Source organism: Sinocyclocheilus rhinocerous, unplaced genomic scaffold, assembly GCF_001515625.1.
Source record: "Sinocyclocheilus rhinocerous isolate Xijiao unplaced genomic scaffold, SAMN03320098_v1.1 scaffold819, whole genome shotgun sequence".
Classification (NCBI taxonomy): Eukaryota; Metazoa; Chordata; class Actinopteri; order Cypriniformes; family Cyprinidae; genus Sinocyclocheilus; species Sinocyclocheilus rhinocerous.
This window is the reverse complement of record NW_015665814.1, coordinates 360,130-376,602: the sequence shown is the minus strand read 5'-3', so window position 1 is coordinate 376,602 and position 16,473 is coordinate 360,130. Positions and strand designations below refer to the sequence as shown.

Below are 16,473 nucleotides of genomic sequence, written 5' to 3'. Positions count from 1 at the left end.
TGAGCTGAACTCTGCGGGGTTTGTTGGACCTCCATGTGCAGAAGAGTTCATTCCTTCTTGTATCGGTTACAAAATCTTCTGACAACTTTGTCAACCTGGTTTTCAACCATTTTTGAAAATTTCGAGTTAATGTTCTGTAAAATAATTTCATAATTTTTCAGCAGTTTTCATCATTAAATTATATTATGTCTTGGCATGTTTTACACCGGATGCCCTTCCTGCCGCAACACAGCCCTGAGAGTGCACTAACTCCCAGTGCTGGGACACACTCACTCACTACGGCCAATTTACTTTGTCCAATTCACCTATTCTGCATTGTGGGGGAAACCGGAGCACCCGGAGGAAACCCACGCAGACTCGGGGAGAACATGCAAACTCCACACAGAAAGGCATCCTGGCTTATATATACAGTGGGTACGGAAAGTATTCAGACCCCCTTAGAAAAAAAATTAACTTAAATGATTTTAGCAAATGGCTGCAATATAACAAAGAGTGAAAAATTTAAGGGGGTCTGAATACTTTCCGTACCCACTGTATATAGTTTGTTTTTATATGTCCCCAGTGTCGGGACATGAAACGGGCGGGATACGAACCAAAATCTCTCCGTTAAATGTGCCTGGAGCTTGTGTGCTAACCACTAGTCTGTGGTTCAGACAAATTGTTGGTACTTTTTGTAGGTTGTAAAGTAACTGCCAGTGCGTAATGTGTAATTACAGCCACAACACAGATGTCTCAATACATGACAGTTTCACAAAGGCCTTAAGAAAACAGGAGTGTGTTTGGCCCAAGTAAGCGAGAGAAAGAAATATCTCAACGATAAAGAGACTGGATCCTCGCTAAACCGTGGCAGGTTGGTGTGTGGGGGAGGAAGTGAGCTGGCGGTGAAGCCGCCCCCTTCTGGGCCTATTGGCATGATGGGATGAGTAAATACCCTCACCATCCAACAGTGAAGGGCATCTGCGAGCACAGAGGGGAAGCTGAACATTTCAGGACTGACATACACACACGATAATATTCCAAGGATTAATGAACCTTTGGTGGTTCGGTACCTTTCCTCGCAAAAATACAACCACAGCGTCTATGTACATACAGCGTGGCTGTAGCTGAGAGAACGCTAACACACTAGGGTTGGGTATCGTTTGGGTTTTTTCGATACCGGTGCCAAATCGATACTTTTAAAATGGTTCCGGTGCCTGAACGGAGCTTGAACCGATACTTATAAAAAAATAAAAAATAAAACAAAAATTCCCCCCAAAAATGATGGATCCAAAGATTCTGCGCACATGCTTTTCACACCCCACACAGGCACGACCGTGGCAGAGATCCTGGGATGTTGTTCGGCTTTCGTCTGGCACGGTACATGATGCTCTTGTTAGTTTTGGATCGGACCGTCATGACACTCCGGTCACCTTCTTGAAGCCCTGGCAGCCATTTACAAACACCACACGGTGCCTAAAGCAGCCAAATCCACTCCATTACAGCTAAAGCCTGCCAAACACCTTCTTAGTTTGTAATGATAATATGGCAGTCAACAATAAAAAAGTAAATCAATTTAATGAAAGTAACAGTCAGGGGCATAGCAGCCCCTCCAAAAACATTCTGGCAAATAATCATTGCATTTTAAGAGTGCAAAGAAAACACTGCAAACAGACACAAAATGGTAAGCGACAACCCTACTATGGCTCCTGCCTATTACCAACATCCGCCTTTCAGCAAATCAGGTGTGACTATCATGTGATTATTATTCATGGAGCATTCAAGCATTTTCAGATGATTCATATACACCAACCAAATTTTGCAACGAGAACGCTGAAAAATAATCTCTCTATGCGCGATGATATCATCTTGGATGTGACATTTCATCTCGGATGTAATAAGCGACGTACGAAGAACGGGCCCCAGGTCGATTAGTGATGTTGACTATTTTTGCATTCTGTCCCATTCAGATAAAAGCGCTCTGTCTTGGTGAAATGGAATGATTTGGGAAGCTCTACATCAGTCTTGACTCGGACTCATGAACAAAAGTCTCTATGTAACAAGTAGAAATGGCTATTTTCTTGAAATTCTGTTTTCTTTGTGGTGAAAGAAGGTTCTTCAGATTATAAACAGCTAAGAAAGAGATGGTTCTTTGACTGAATGGTTCTTTGTGGAACCAAAAATGGTTCTTCTATGGCATCTCTGTGAAGAACCTTTTAAGCACCTTTAGTTTTAAGAGTGCATGTACATTATGTGAGCTATGATTATTCAGCAATTGTGTTTAATTTCCAGCCATTAGTACATTCCTGCATCTTGATTGATTGAGTGGAGCAGTGGCTCGTCACTAATGTGGCCTCTTTATTGCCTACAGTCCACTGCAGCACTTCAGCACAATGACAACAACTGCTTTCCTGTCCTCGTCTATAAAAACTCCATGTCTATCTGTGGAAATTGCACCACATAATTATTTGCTAAATAAACAGAATCATTTTATAAACATAGTCAGCAGCATATCATATGTGGTTTCGAGTGAAAGAAAACAATTACCAGTTACCATAGTTACCCATTAATTTACTACTGAGTGTGTGTTTCAGAAAACTAGCCTAAATGTTGTTTAGTGGGTTTCTTGCCAACTAAAGGGGAAAAAAAAAACTATTTCCAAAAGAGAAGTCAGACTTGGATTCATGACAAAATAGATTTGTGAACACAGACAGCAACTCCAAAAGGCATGTCAGCCTTACAAAATAGTGCTCTTCATGTGAAGCGTATGGGGGACGTAACGCACAACTGATTCCAATAGAGTTTGCATTAACATGCTGCTAAGATAATTCTGTATTTAAAAAATGCAAAATTTGGGTAAAATAATTCACAACATTTCTGCACTAATGTATTTATAATCAGTGTTTCTCTCACTCCATCTTCTATCTTTTTGTTAATTTATTAATTATTTTATTCAGGGACAATATACATGAATAATACAGAATCAGTGTAAAATGTGCTGGATTTAACTAGGATAATTAAACAAGATAATATGTAGTTAAAATATTAATGCAAAATTATTACACTAAAATCCTTATAAATATTCATAATTTTGATTTGACAACCAAATGTTTTCATTTCTAGAGAAACCACAACAATTGTTTTTTTTTCTTCTGGTTTTAAGTTGTCAAGATCTATGTCAGTTATCGTCTAGTTTCGTCTTAAGGCAAATTATAACTGACTAACCCGTACTTCTTCTCAATGGTTTGTTACAATCGCTTCTTGTAGCAGCTCTTGTGTACCTCCTTGTTATTTGATTTATGAATATGGGTGGAACAAAACTCTTAAGAATCTTAAAAACAACACTAAATCATCTGTTCCCAGTGCAAAAAAAAAAAACTATGTGGCTTTGTGTCTAATACCTTAATAGCTGATTTCAACAGGCTTAGGAATAGACTTAATGAACTACTTAATGAGTTGATTTTATGAAATTCATGCAAGTTCGATCAGCCTGTAATTACTTTTTTTTTTTTACTTTTACTTTTTAGTGTGATTTTGAATCCAGCCCTCAGTGGGTTGATGGTTTTGGCTTTCACTGACCATTGGATCACACTTTATTTTGATAGTCCACTTTAGACATTCTACTAACAGTGAGTAACTTTGCAACTACATGTGAACTAGCAGTCATTAGAGGATTAGTAGACTGTCTGCTTAATATCTGCTAACACTTTACTTTGATGGGTCCACAACTTACAACATACTGACTATAAGAAACTTTGCAAGTATATGTCAACTTATTCTACTAACACTAAACCTAACAGTCTACTCAGAGTTTGTAGACATGCAGGTGCAAATTAATGAGAATTAGATGACATTTATAGTTGCAAAGTTACTTATGGTTATTAGAATGTCTAATAAAAATAAACTGTAACCGACCATTGTCACATCATTTTGTTCTCAACAAATTACACAATGTATATAAGCAAAAATTTTCAACTTGAATATTTCATTCATTGAGATCCTACGTGTGATTTAAGGGCAGGGTATGTGATTTGGTTCAAAAACATTTTTTTGTTATGCTGGTTGAAAGTATTTTCACATCCCAAAAGCAATCACTAATTGAGTGGTGTAAATGTATTTATATAGTCTGTGGAAGGGTAGGACCATAAAATGTTCGTCCAATCATATCCCTCGGTCCGAACATTACGACACGCTATCCAACCTGCCTGTCCAATCCAATCTCATGGCAATTCGTACGTATTTTACGAGGTGGCTAATTTGTAAGATTTTTGCTAAATCGTACATTTTTAATGAGTTCCCCAATTTGAATGAATTCGTATGAATGACCTACCCCTAAACCTACCCATCACTGGGGTCTAAACAAATCGTACTAAATCATACATCGCACAATATCGAGGTCGACCGAGTTTGTATAAGTGAGGCCGCAAGAATTCATACAAATTTAGCCACCATCTAAAATACGTACGAATGGGTCGTGAGATAGCACTGACCTGTCAATGTATGTATTCGCTAGGGGTGTAACGATACACGTATTCGAATTGAACCATTCGGTACGAGGCTTTCGGTTCGGTACGCATTACAAACCGAACGATTCGTTGGACTAATCCTATTACATTTGGAAAATAAAAGAGCTTAAAGTGTGTGAAATATAATGTTCTCAGTGCCACTGCGCTCAACAAGGCAGCCCAAATGACATAACAGGCAATGTGGTGCGTCGAAAGACGATGATCTTGTATCGACGATAGCCAGAGATATTGTCAAAAACATAAATTATTGGCAATATTAAGATGATTTGGCATTTTCAATGAATGTAGCCCTGTTACATTCTTATTTTTATTAGGCCTATTATTATTAAGTTACTTTTATTATAAAATGTTATTATTAAATTAAAATTACAATTAATTTGCCCTGCAATATTACCGCATAACTGACGCGCTGCGAGGATTACAAAAGATAAGGCTATTTGCTCCTCAATTAAAACGTTTTAAAAAAGGTCTTTTAAAACAGGTCTATTATACAATTAATTATAGGCCTATAATTAAAATATTAACACTGCAGTCATCAATAAAAATCAATGAAATAAAAAGCTTTATTTAGCCTATTTAAAGCGCCGACTTTCAAAAACAACCTGTTTAACACCAAATACGTTTTTTCTCATTTTTTTTTTTTTTACTATGTACGGGCCACAAGAGAAATATTAAGGGAATAAATGAAAACAGTTAGCTATATACCGTTATCAGCATATGTTGAAGTAGATTCGTCTCTCGTCGTCTCTTGAGAGAATATGCGGCGTCAGATGCCTCGCCATCATGTTTTAAAACATAAATATTTCCAACATTGCGACGAAAGCAATTACCCACGCCCCCCCGTATCGAAAACGTGCCGAACCGTGACACCACTGTGTCGTATTGAACCGAACCGAGAATTTTGTGAACCGTTACACCCCTAGTATTTGCATACCTCCACTCACCCTGTTCGCGCAGACATGATACGTCAGCAGCACGTTCAATTGCGCTATTATAGACCGAGCGAGAATGGAAGGCGTTGTTGTTATTGTAATATTATGCACTTTGTACTGTAAAGTTTTCTCACCGGGGAATGAGACATGAGGTAATCTGACAGCATTGACGCGTCTCTCATCGTGTCGCTGGTTAGCCTCTGGTCTGTCTGGTCATGTGTTTTGGAGGAGGCGTGGCTTTGGAGAGTGATTTGCAGGAAGGGTGGGATCTTATGCTTTCAAAGCTAGCTCACTATTGCTAGCCTCTCTGAAATCACCTACCCTACCTTTAAGTGTTCCCAGTGTATAATAGCGTCCACACCAGAGTAGTGTTGCTTTTGTCAACGAAAATTATGACTAAATATCGTCGTCAACGAACCTTTATTACGTGACGAAAACGAGACGAGACGAAAATGCTGGTCATGTGACGATGACTATAATTAAATGTATAATGCAATATCGTTGACGAATAAAAACAAATTCAAATATTGTGACAAAATTAATTTTGTAGGGTGCCACAAATTTGTTAAAATTTCCAAAGGGTGCCGCGACTAAAGAAAGGTTGGGAAACACTGATTTAGAAGACGAAAACCAAACAAAGTCTGACACAGAGAAAGGGACCGATGGCCGGCCAGCCGGGGTTCGTCTTTATTTAAATTTATGTGTGTGTACTTCTAACATGTTTGGTTGGTAAAATAAATGTTGTAAATTCAAATCAGAGCGTCTTCCGTGTCTGGAATGGATGTATTCTTGAGTCTATAAGGTAACAATAATATAATAAGATAACTAAAATACAATTTTCATTGACTAAAACTAGACTAAATGTCATCAGTTTTCGTCGACTAAAACTAGACTAAAATGCTCAGACTTTTAGTTGACTAAAAATTGACTAGACTAAAAAGAGTATGAACGTGACTAAAACTAATAAAAACTAAAATGACAGTTTCACACAAAGACTAGACTAAAACTAAAATTAAAACAGGCCGCCAAAAACAACACTAGACCAGAGGACGATAACATTCTGTTTATTATAAGTGCGCGTTGCTGTTATGTGGCTTGACGCTTTAAATGCTTGAGTAAAATGGATTCTCATTAGCTGTCGATGCTTTTACAGTTCATCAGCTGGGTAAAAAAAAACTTTTGAAAGTGATTCCAATGATATTATTCCTCTGTGCTGTTTTTGTTATAGTTGTGGTGTAGCCTCCAGAAACCATAACATGATCTTTAATGTTATCATTATAGTTATCATCCTTGGTGTCAACGGGCTTTTACAAGTTGTTTGTGTCCAAATAGTCATACAACATGTTCCATCTTATAATATGTTTTATTGTTGTGGCCCATCGAGTGCACACCTCCTGTAGGATTCCTCAAACTGCTATCTAGGCAGGCCGATCGCTGGGTCTCAGAACGGAGCTCTTGTGTGACACAACGTTCACCTGTCTGACTCAATTAATTAAAAGCACATCATGTAAAGAGCGCTTGACAATGACAGGACTATCTTTAGCGGCGTCTGTGTTTGCAGTCAATCAGACAGAGGGAACGCTGACAGAAGGAATTATCAGAGATGTGAACCAATGTTTCTCTCACCTTCATTTGTGCAAAGGGCATGTCATAGCTCCCCACGAACAGGAGACCCACCGTCTGCGGGATCAGTCTGGAGAAAGAGCGAAAATAAAGATTTAAATTAATTTTCACATCCGGACAAGCAAGCATTGTGCTATTCCCCAAGACAGCGGAAGTCAGGGAAATAATAGCAGCTCTGCTATGGAGGATGTCCTCCGATACTGCCGTGTAATTATTCTGGGCTTCATAATAAGTGCCTGTAAGACTTTCACAGTCAGGATGAGGTTCCCAAATACAACGACACCAAGGGCTTTGTGTTCGGAATGTTCGGAAGGGAGGGTTTTTAAGGACAAGGATCAAGGATTTTAAAATCACTATTAAAATTAATTTTGAAAAAGATGCTGGTAAATGAAGCACTGGCCTGTCTGGCTCACTGAAATAAATGCACTAAACACGGCACATAAATGTATATGTAATATACACAATATGGTTATATTTTAAAAGAAGTATCTTGTGCGTATGCATTATGCATTTATTTGAGGAAGTACAGTAAAAATTTAAATATTGAGAAATATAATTACACATTAAAATAACTGTTTTCTATTGAATATGTTGTCAAATATAACTTATTGCTGTGATCAAAGCTGTATTTTCAGCATCATTACTCCAGTCTTCAGTGTCACATGATCGTCAGAAATCATTCTAATATGCTGATTTTACTTTTACACAAAGACTGGTAGGTCTATTAGTAATATCTGTTGACAAAATGAACAAACTTTTCTTTTGGTATCTTCATTTTTAAGGCCCTATTTGGTTCATTTCCAGAGATATTAGGATCTAAATATTGCTCCAAGAGTAAACTGCTACATTGTACAAATTTTCAGTGGCCAAAAAATAAATGCAGGTCACTTTGCATTCAGCATTCAGAAGAACAAATAATGCTGAACCTAGAAACACATCTCATTTCTGTATCTGTCATCTTTCTAAAGTCCTTTTTACCCTCCTGTAACTTGGCTCCAAATCTCAGGTTAAAATTGTCATTTTGACCCTCCTCTACAAAATAGATCACTCTGTAAATATACATCCATGACATGTAATATTTTGGGTTTCATCACTATTTATGCTCGTCTTTCCTCAGAAAAAAGGTTTCTGAAATTCGGTTGATTTGACATGGACATACCCTATTATCAATACAGGATTTGTTGAATAGAAAGTTCAAAAGAACAGCATTTATTTGAAACTGAAATCTTTTGTAACATTATAAATGTCTTTACTGTCACTTTGGATCACTTCAATGTTGTTTCTGAATGAAAGTATTAATTTCTTTTGAAACAAACAAACACAAACCTTTTGAACGGTAGTAGGTGAGAATAATAACATACAGCTTAATAAACACTACTATATTTACTGTATATTAACAGTTTGCCTCCCTGACCAATATCCAACTTGGACTGGAAGATCAATTGTTTGATTCGGCATGTAATATCTTTGAATTATCGTTATTTGGGGGCTTTTCTCAGCAAATACTGCTGTAGCAAAAATATTAATTAACCCTTCATATTGTCATAAATTCCGTTAAAACTTTAATTATACTTTTAATGGATCAAAAGCCATAATAAAAATCAACCTGACTTGAAATATGCAATGATCACATCACACTGGAAATCCAGTCATATTAATTTCGACTGAAAAAGAAATAATCAGTGATCACTGCAAAGGCTTCCTAACAAACAGCCCTCTCCTCTCTATGATGGTTCCAGCTGTTCACACGTACACGCCCACTGAAATGTGTCACCATCCAAAATAGTAGTAAATCACCGGGGAGGAGGCCGGATCCGAACCCTGACACTGAGGGCTAAAGAACACCCTGCCACTCGAGCTAATGGCGCTGTATATTTGGAGCCTCTCGGAACACGATGACGGTGTTCAGCCTCGGTTACTGTGCGTCCTGTGCGCTTGTTTTATCACTTCGAAAGCAGATATTTTTGTCAAATAATGAAACCAACGTAACTGTTTACACACCCACGTGATTCATTTCAGTGTGGACCAGATCTCAGCATCAGTTGTGAGCTATATGAGCTACTGGTGTTTGGGACTAACACCGAGACATCTCTTTAGCAGCAGTCATTACTGTTTCCATAATTGGTATAGCAATGTGCGAACTGCTGAAACGTGCATTTCTAATTAAGACCATCAAGCTCAACCATCTGTTGACTGCTCAAAAATTCATTTAGGAGTATCTGGACCTCTTTATTCATTTGATGACATTGTTTCAGAGGAGATTCTGTGAAATGTATTCTCGTGAAACACTGTCGTGAACAGACTGGATGACGCTGGATGGCTACATGTCAAACGCAATCTGTGAAACCTGCGGATCAAATCGTGAAGCCGCGTGCGTTTACACTGTCAGTGATTGAATGGTTACCACGGTTACCAATCTCTGCGCTGTCATTGGTAGACGCTGTAGTGTGTCACTGCTCATTTGCATAAGAGTGCCCTTGATAAAGAAAAGGAAAAACTTAAAAAGCCTAATTTAAAAAAAAATTTACTCTATACAATTTTTTTTTTACTTTTATGAGCTGTAAGCTCTAATCATCAAAATTAAAACAAAACAACTTTTGAAATATTTTATTTTACATGTAATGAATCTAGAATATATGACACTTTTTGAAATAAGTTACAAAAGTTTTCACGATATTCAAATTTTTTGAGATGCACCTGTAAATTTTTAAGAAACAATACTAGAAGAATATGGCAACCTACTTAAGGTTTTCTTTTCAAGAGTTTAATTTTTGTAATGAGGATGTTTTTCCTCATTATGATATCAAAACAGTCGTGTCATCTTGAAATTCGGTTAGAAATTTTTTGAAAAAAAAAAAAAAAAAGATTTTCTTTCGTAGTATTTTTGTCTTGTTTTCTAGTATAAATATCTACAAATTCTTGAATCAGGATGCATTTACTTGACAAGTAAAATGACTTAAGATATTGTCTTGTTTTCTGAAAAAAAAAAATCAAAAAATCAAAATTTTGTTAGTTTTTGCTTAAAACAAGCAAAAATATCTTGCCCCATTGGCAGATATTTTTGCTTGTTTTAAGCAAAAACTAACAAAATTTGGATATTTGTTTTTCTTACTTGAATGCTTATGTTTGTATGTAAAATGAAAAAAGTAGGAAATACACTTGTTTTTTTTATATTTGTTTATTTTTTGCATCAGTTCTTATAACAACAAAGATAAAATTTAAAAAAGCTATATTGTGATTATTAATCTAGTAATGATTATTAAGAAAAGAAGTGGGGGGAAAAGATGCAACGTTGCTAGGTCAGAAAATTTTAAATCAGTTTTTATCTAAATTTACTTTGCTAACTCCATCAACTTCAAACAGGTTTAGCTCAGTCATTTTTCGCCTGATTCTAACAAATCATACATCATTTTGAAGGGTTTTTAATAGAGAAAATTGTTTTGTTTTTTTTGCAGTGAAGTTAAAAGTCACTGTATGCATGAACTGCATTTTATATGTATTTTTTTGGGGGGGATCAATTTTTTATTGATTGTACATATATAGGGTCATATACAATTATCCAAAATCATCTTCACCATAAACAGAACAAACTGACCCTCTGAACCCCCCCCAGCGGTCCAGGCCACATTACAATACATTGCAATCAAATCAAATTACATAAATAATATCACAATAAAATAAAATAATAAAAATAAGTAAATACAAAAATAAATAAATACAGATACAGTCTGCAACATAAACTCAGGATAAGTAGAATAGCACCTAGATCATCAGAGGTTTGAAAAACCAAATTATACCCCATATTTTATATGTATTTTTGAATAAATCATTGGACCTGGACAAAAGAAAAACAGCCCGAATTACCAAGCAGAACGTAAAATGGCCAGGTCAGCCAAAAAAACTCAGTCAAGTATGGTCTTCAACGCGTCTGATTGTGTTTGTCTTGCGTTGGGAATAGGACACTTGTCAGAGAAGGGGAAAATGCAGGGTGGCCAAGCTGAAAATGGGAAGATAGTTCAACTTTTAACAAGTCCAGAGCTCCAAAGGTGAGTGTTAGAGAAGTCCAGATGTCTTGTCATAGAAAGCCTCTGGAAGAGGGCAGCTGAAAATCACTTGGTACTAAAAGTTTGAATGGTTGTGAATCAAATCATCTCTGACCATCAAATGTGAATCAAATCATCTCTGGTCAATGACACATGGAAAAAGATAATCTGCATGTTTTGCAGTGTGTGGTTTAACAGTCAGGCAGAGTTTTCTCTTCACAAGCACTCACTCTCTCTCTCTATTGAAACTGAACTGGGAACTAGCAGCTTTTATAATGTAGGTGTTCAAGGTCAGTGGAGATGTGTCCAAACAGACTCACGCCTGTAGTATGAATTCAGAAAGATTCTCTAATCCAGTTTCTGAGGTTTAGCTTCTTTTACACTACAGAGTCTGTACATTCAACAGGAGGAGGTTTGATTTTTACTTTACCCTTTTAGGTTTCAAAGCAACAAAGCCTTTTAACAAAAATGTTACTGGACTATTGAGACGCGTTCTGAAAGAATTCATTCCACTGCTTTAACACATGGAGCATGTTTTGCAGAGCAGCCCGACTAATGAAATGTTTAACTGTTTTCAAACCGCACAAATTTGAAGTACAATTCATTTCCTTAAAAATTGCACCAAATGAACCCAAGGTCTTCTCATTACCGCTCTTCAGTGTCATCTATGCAAAGAGTCAGGGGTTCTTTTATTATTTTACCCATCTCATTTCAAAGCTCTCGGCAAATAAAGAGGGCATGGTGAGAGGGAAAAACACTTGCAGATAAAGAGCGCGCGCGAGAGAGAGAGCTGTGTGGGAGGAGAGTGGAGATGTCATCTTTCTCTGTTTCCTGGCAGGGAAGTAACCCCGCTAATAACCTCAGCCACTCGCTGACACATCTGCTGTAGAAAAGCCAGGACTCTATGATGCTTCGATGACACACACTGCCCATCGGCTTTCAGAAAATATATATTTAACATACCCACTGGACATTTTTTGCCTCATCAAATCGGAATAAAAAAAAAAAGGCTTTAGAATATTGAAACATGTTAATCAAAGCTTAGAGCAGAACAGCCACTGGGTAAAATCCTAATTATGATGTAGAAACGTTTATGTGCACAGTTATCGGGTCATTAGAATCAATGCATTCCCAGTGGACATTCAGTTTGCATGCTCACATGACTTATTCCCATCATTTAATTTTTAATAATCATTTTTAGTTTCTGTGCTTGAAATGCTTTTGTAAGCCTTATGAATCCATCTTTAGCCCCAAGAGTCAGCACTCCATGCATGCGTTCTGTCTTTTACGTATACATGCGTCAGATGAACATCTTTCCCACTGCATCATGTCCTGACGTTTTCCTTTCTTGAGTTTAGAAAATGGCTTGTCATGTTAAAAATAGTTCTCAAGTTTTGTTGCGCAGGGCATCAATGTCAGATTTACACCAATGGTCCAATCAGAAGAGTGTGGGGGCGGGACACTCAAGTGCACTGAGAGTATACAGTAGCAACTGTGCAATCGCCTCAGGGTTCAGATACTGCGTTTTTGGTGTGTTCAGAGCAGAAACAGAATATTAAGTCTCAGCCTCCTTTTCAAAACCTGCGTCTTTTTTCTCTCTTCCCCATTACATAGCTGCTGTTGCAGCCATTAAAATAGTTCAGTTTTGTTTTTAATGGCAAAGTGGTTATATTTCTTTTCGTTTCTTTATTAAGTTAATTTAGAAATATGTTTGGAACATTTTTTATTTGTTAAATTCAAGTTTTCGTTTTTTAAAGTAACGGCCAAGCGGCCAGCGGCAGACAGTGAGTTGATCATAGCCAATGTTTGATCAATTTAGCCTTCTCAAATCATCACCACCACTTGCCTAAAATGAAATCTATAGATTTAAAACACTTCAAGCATATTACCGTGTTAGTTTAAATGTTTAACCCACATAAATGTGCACGTTTAGACACGTATCCAATCGTTTGTGCGGAGAGTGGAAGCTAAAGCGCGCTTTACAGGACATGGAGGCGCCAACGCGATCACTTGCATTTTTTTTCTTAACAGTGGAAACAACTTAATATATGCCGTCATTTTTGCTCATAAAGGTGGTAATACATCATTTGAAACTGTAAAGGGTCTACTTTTATTTGTGTGCACTCACAATATCAACAAAACGTTGTGCTTTTGTAAAATAAAGAAAACAAACAGGATTTTCTGCCGTCTCGGTCTTGAACAGGATCACTTCACAATGATGAACCGAAACTCAGCGAATACTTGCCTCACAGACATGATAAATATATCTATAGAAAGCTTTAAATGACTACTTTAGTCATTTAACTTTGAACGCGGATCACTTCCTGCTGCTGCTGCTGGCGGGACAATTAACACCGTCAGAGCCGCTCTTGACAGTCGCGGTAGCACGGTCTCATGTTGTTTCCACCAGCGCGGCAATTTTTTTTCGTCACCATAACTGATGGATGCCTAAAATATAAAAATAAGAAGAAGCCTAAAAACAGGCCTGATGACTGGCCCGCGTCTGAGATATGACGCGAAAATTGGCCCGAAGCACGGCCCTAAGGGCGTAAATAAGTTGGGGCCCGTCGGGCTCAGGCTAAAGTGCAGGGCTCTATCAAAATTCATCCTGTAAAACTATTTCGACATTGCATTACCATGGAAATGGTATTTTAATTCTTTCAGCAGCTCATATTTCATAATCAAACCTTTTCTAATCTTGACAAAACACATTGTCGGAAAGGCTTCTCAAAGAGTCATTCAAGAGTTTCATATTTGGTGAAGTAATATTGTGACAGTAATGTATAAATTTGTGACAGGAAAATCCATTAAAAAAATTCAGTGTAGTTTGGGTGTCACCATTTTTTTTTTGAATATTTGTGATTCAGATTTGAAACATAACTTAAACATATTACTTTGATTTTATAGCAAATTTAGATCCCAAAATATTTGTAATTACTATAACTTTTTTACACTTGCATTTAAAAAAAAATACTTTACAGAATAATCTGCGTTAAAAAGAGACCAACCTTAGGTCTCTATTTCAAAGCATTCATGAATTACAACCTATTTGTATTTGGTACAAGTACTTGGTTGAGTATTTGGCTAGTGCATTTTCACGTCTATGTTTAAAAAAAAGGGGTAACAGTTAAGAGGTTATGGTTTTTGCTTCTTTATTGGTAACACTTTAGAATAGGGAACACTTATTCACTATTAACTACGACGTTTCCCTCAATAAATTCCTAATTTGCTGCTTATTAATAGTTAGTGAGGTAGTTGTTAAGTTTAGGTATTGGGTAGGATTAGGGATTTAGAATAAGGTCATGTAGAATAAGGCATTAATATGTGTTTAATTACTACTAATAAATGGCTAATATTCTAGTAATATGCATTCTAGTAAGCAACTAGTTAAGAGACCCTAAAATAAAGTGTTACCTCTATTTTCAGTGTAATGCTGCTTAGTGTAAAAACTTGTATTTGCCGTATAATTCTCCTATCCACAGAGAGTATTAAACCTTTTCTTTATAAATACTAAACTTAAAGTTTATACAATAGACACATTTCTATAAATAAGCTTCAAAAAAGTTGGTCCGTCAATGGCACTGACATTATACAAAAAAAGGTTACTTGCATCATGTGAGAAAAAGCTTATCGTACCTATATTTTCTTTTGCTGTGGCTCACTGTGTTGTTGTTGTTTTGGAAGTGAATAGTATTCATGACAAGGGAGGTGTGAGAAATTGGAAATAGATGTCATGAAAATGTATCAGGGTTGACGGAAATGGATTTCATCGTGTCTGTTTTCTAAAACATTCTGCAAATTGTTCTGCTCTTTGTTGCAGTTTTTCATTCCTGGAGTCTCATGTCTTAATGATATCGCAATTATGGACAAAATAATGGTGATGACAAGCCTGGTTCCTAAAACATGTCGCGAGACCGTGGTGTTCTGCTCCGTTCCATTGCACGCCGTCTAGCTGCTTAGCAGAAACACATCTTGTGTGTACCTTCCCCAAGGCAGAAAATTATACACAAGGATGATCCAATACCAAACACAAACGAGCACTACAATATATGGGTGAACCTCATGAAAACATGTCCCAGTCATATTACAAAAATGAATTATATTTTGCACTACAACAATTAAGCAAATTTCTGCCCCATTTCTTTTTTTTTTTACTGTATTGCATCCAGACGTGTTGCTTTTAAAAATTATTGATGATAATTCTGATCATCACAAAATCAAAAGCAGTAAAATAAAATAAATCAATGCTATATATAATAAATAGAGGTGTAATGGCACACAAACGCTTCGCAGTTTGAACTGAGGCATTTATACAGGGATCTGTCGCGCCACATCAAAGAGCGTCAAATTGTTTGAGTTTCCTGAAAAAAAAATAATTGACGTAATTTGAAAGATGAGATTTTGTTTCTTTTCAAAAGTAACGACACAATGAAGTTCCACTCGTGCAGTGACTAAAACAATGCTGTATTTGTTCGGTACACATGCATACCGAACCGAAAGGCCGGTACCGAAAATTTTCGGTACAAATATGTGTACCGTTAAAACCCCTAATAATAAAGGAATAAGTTATGGGGGCAAACATGCTTAATTGTCAAGAAAATGCAAAAAAATCTTGCATAAAATACTTTTTTTTCTTCTTTCGAATTTGGGGTGAAATATAACCTGGACACGTTCTTAACGAGATTTACACACATGGAAATAAAAAACAATTGCTTTATACATGAAAGTCCTTGCAGAAGGGTCAGCACTCTACCTCTGGACCGCCTGCATTTAAAAGATAAGCCCGGCTCATTTGAGGACAGTAAAATCTCGAGTCTGGACAGAGTGGACAGATGGGTTGAGAGAGGCGTAAATGAGGAACGCTAGAGAACTCACACTTTATGCTTCGCTACGTTTCTTCTGAGAGAAATGTCAAGCCGCACATAATCAAAGCCACCAGTCTGCTCAGGAACGGGCCTCATGAATCACATTTTGGTGCGTATTATGTTCTGAAAAGTAGCGACTCGAAAAGTTGCTAATGCTTCAACCCACCTGCGTGTGACTCTGAGCTGAATGTTTCATAATCGCTCACAAATCAGCGCATACATAGAGATAAAGACAGACACAGGAGAAATCCTCCTGGATGACTCTGTCTCCCTCAGTGTTAATTTCGTTGACGAATAATTTTCAGCATAATTTACGTCAACGACATTTTTTTTCACCGACGACAACGAGACGATAACGAACTAAAACTCTTTTTGAATGACAAAAACTATGACGTAAATCTATTGACATTTTCGCCAACGAATAAAAACGAGACGAAAATGTTAGGGAGGGACGATTTGGGAAGAGATTCATTCAGAACGAATCTGCTGCGTGGTTAGGAGGTTAGAT

At 37.0% G+C, this 16,473-nt stretch overlaps 1 protein-coding gene across 1 annotated transcript in view; it reads right to left on the bottom strand.

Annotated features, from left to right (window-relative positions):
* Positions 1–16,473, bottom strand: part of LOC107731501 (mRNA-capping enzyme-like) — a 108,442-nt gene that overhangs the window by 2,308 nt on the left and 89,661 nt on the right. The window contains exon 14 of the mRNA XM_016542602.1: positions 7,061–7,127. Within this exon, the coding sequence (XP_016398088.1) occupies positions 7,061–7,127 (67 nt within the window). The remainder of the gene's footprint in view (positions 1–7,060; positions 7,128–16,473) is intronic.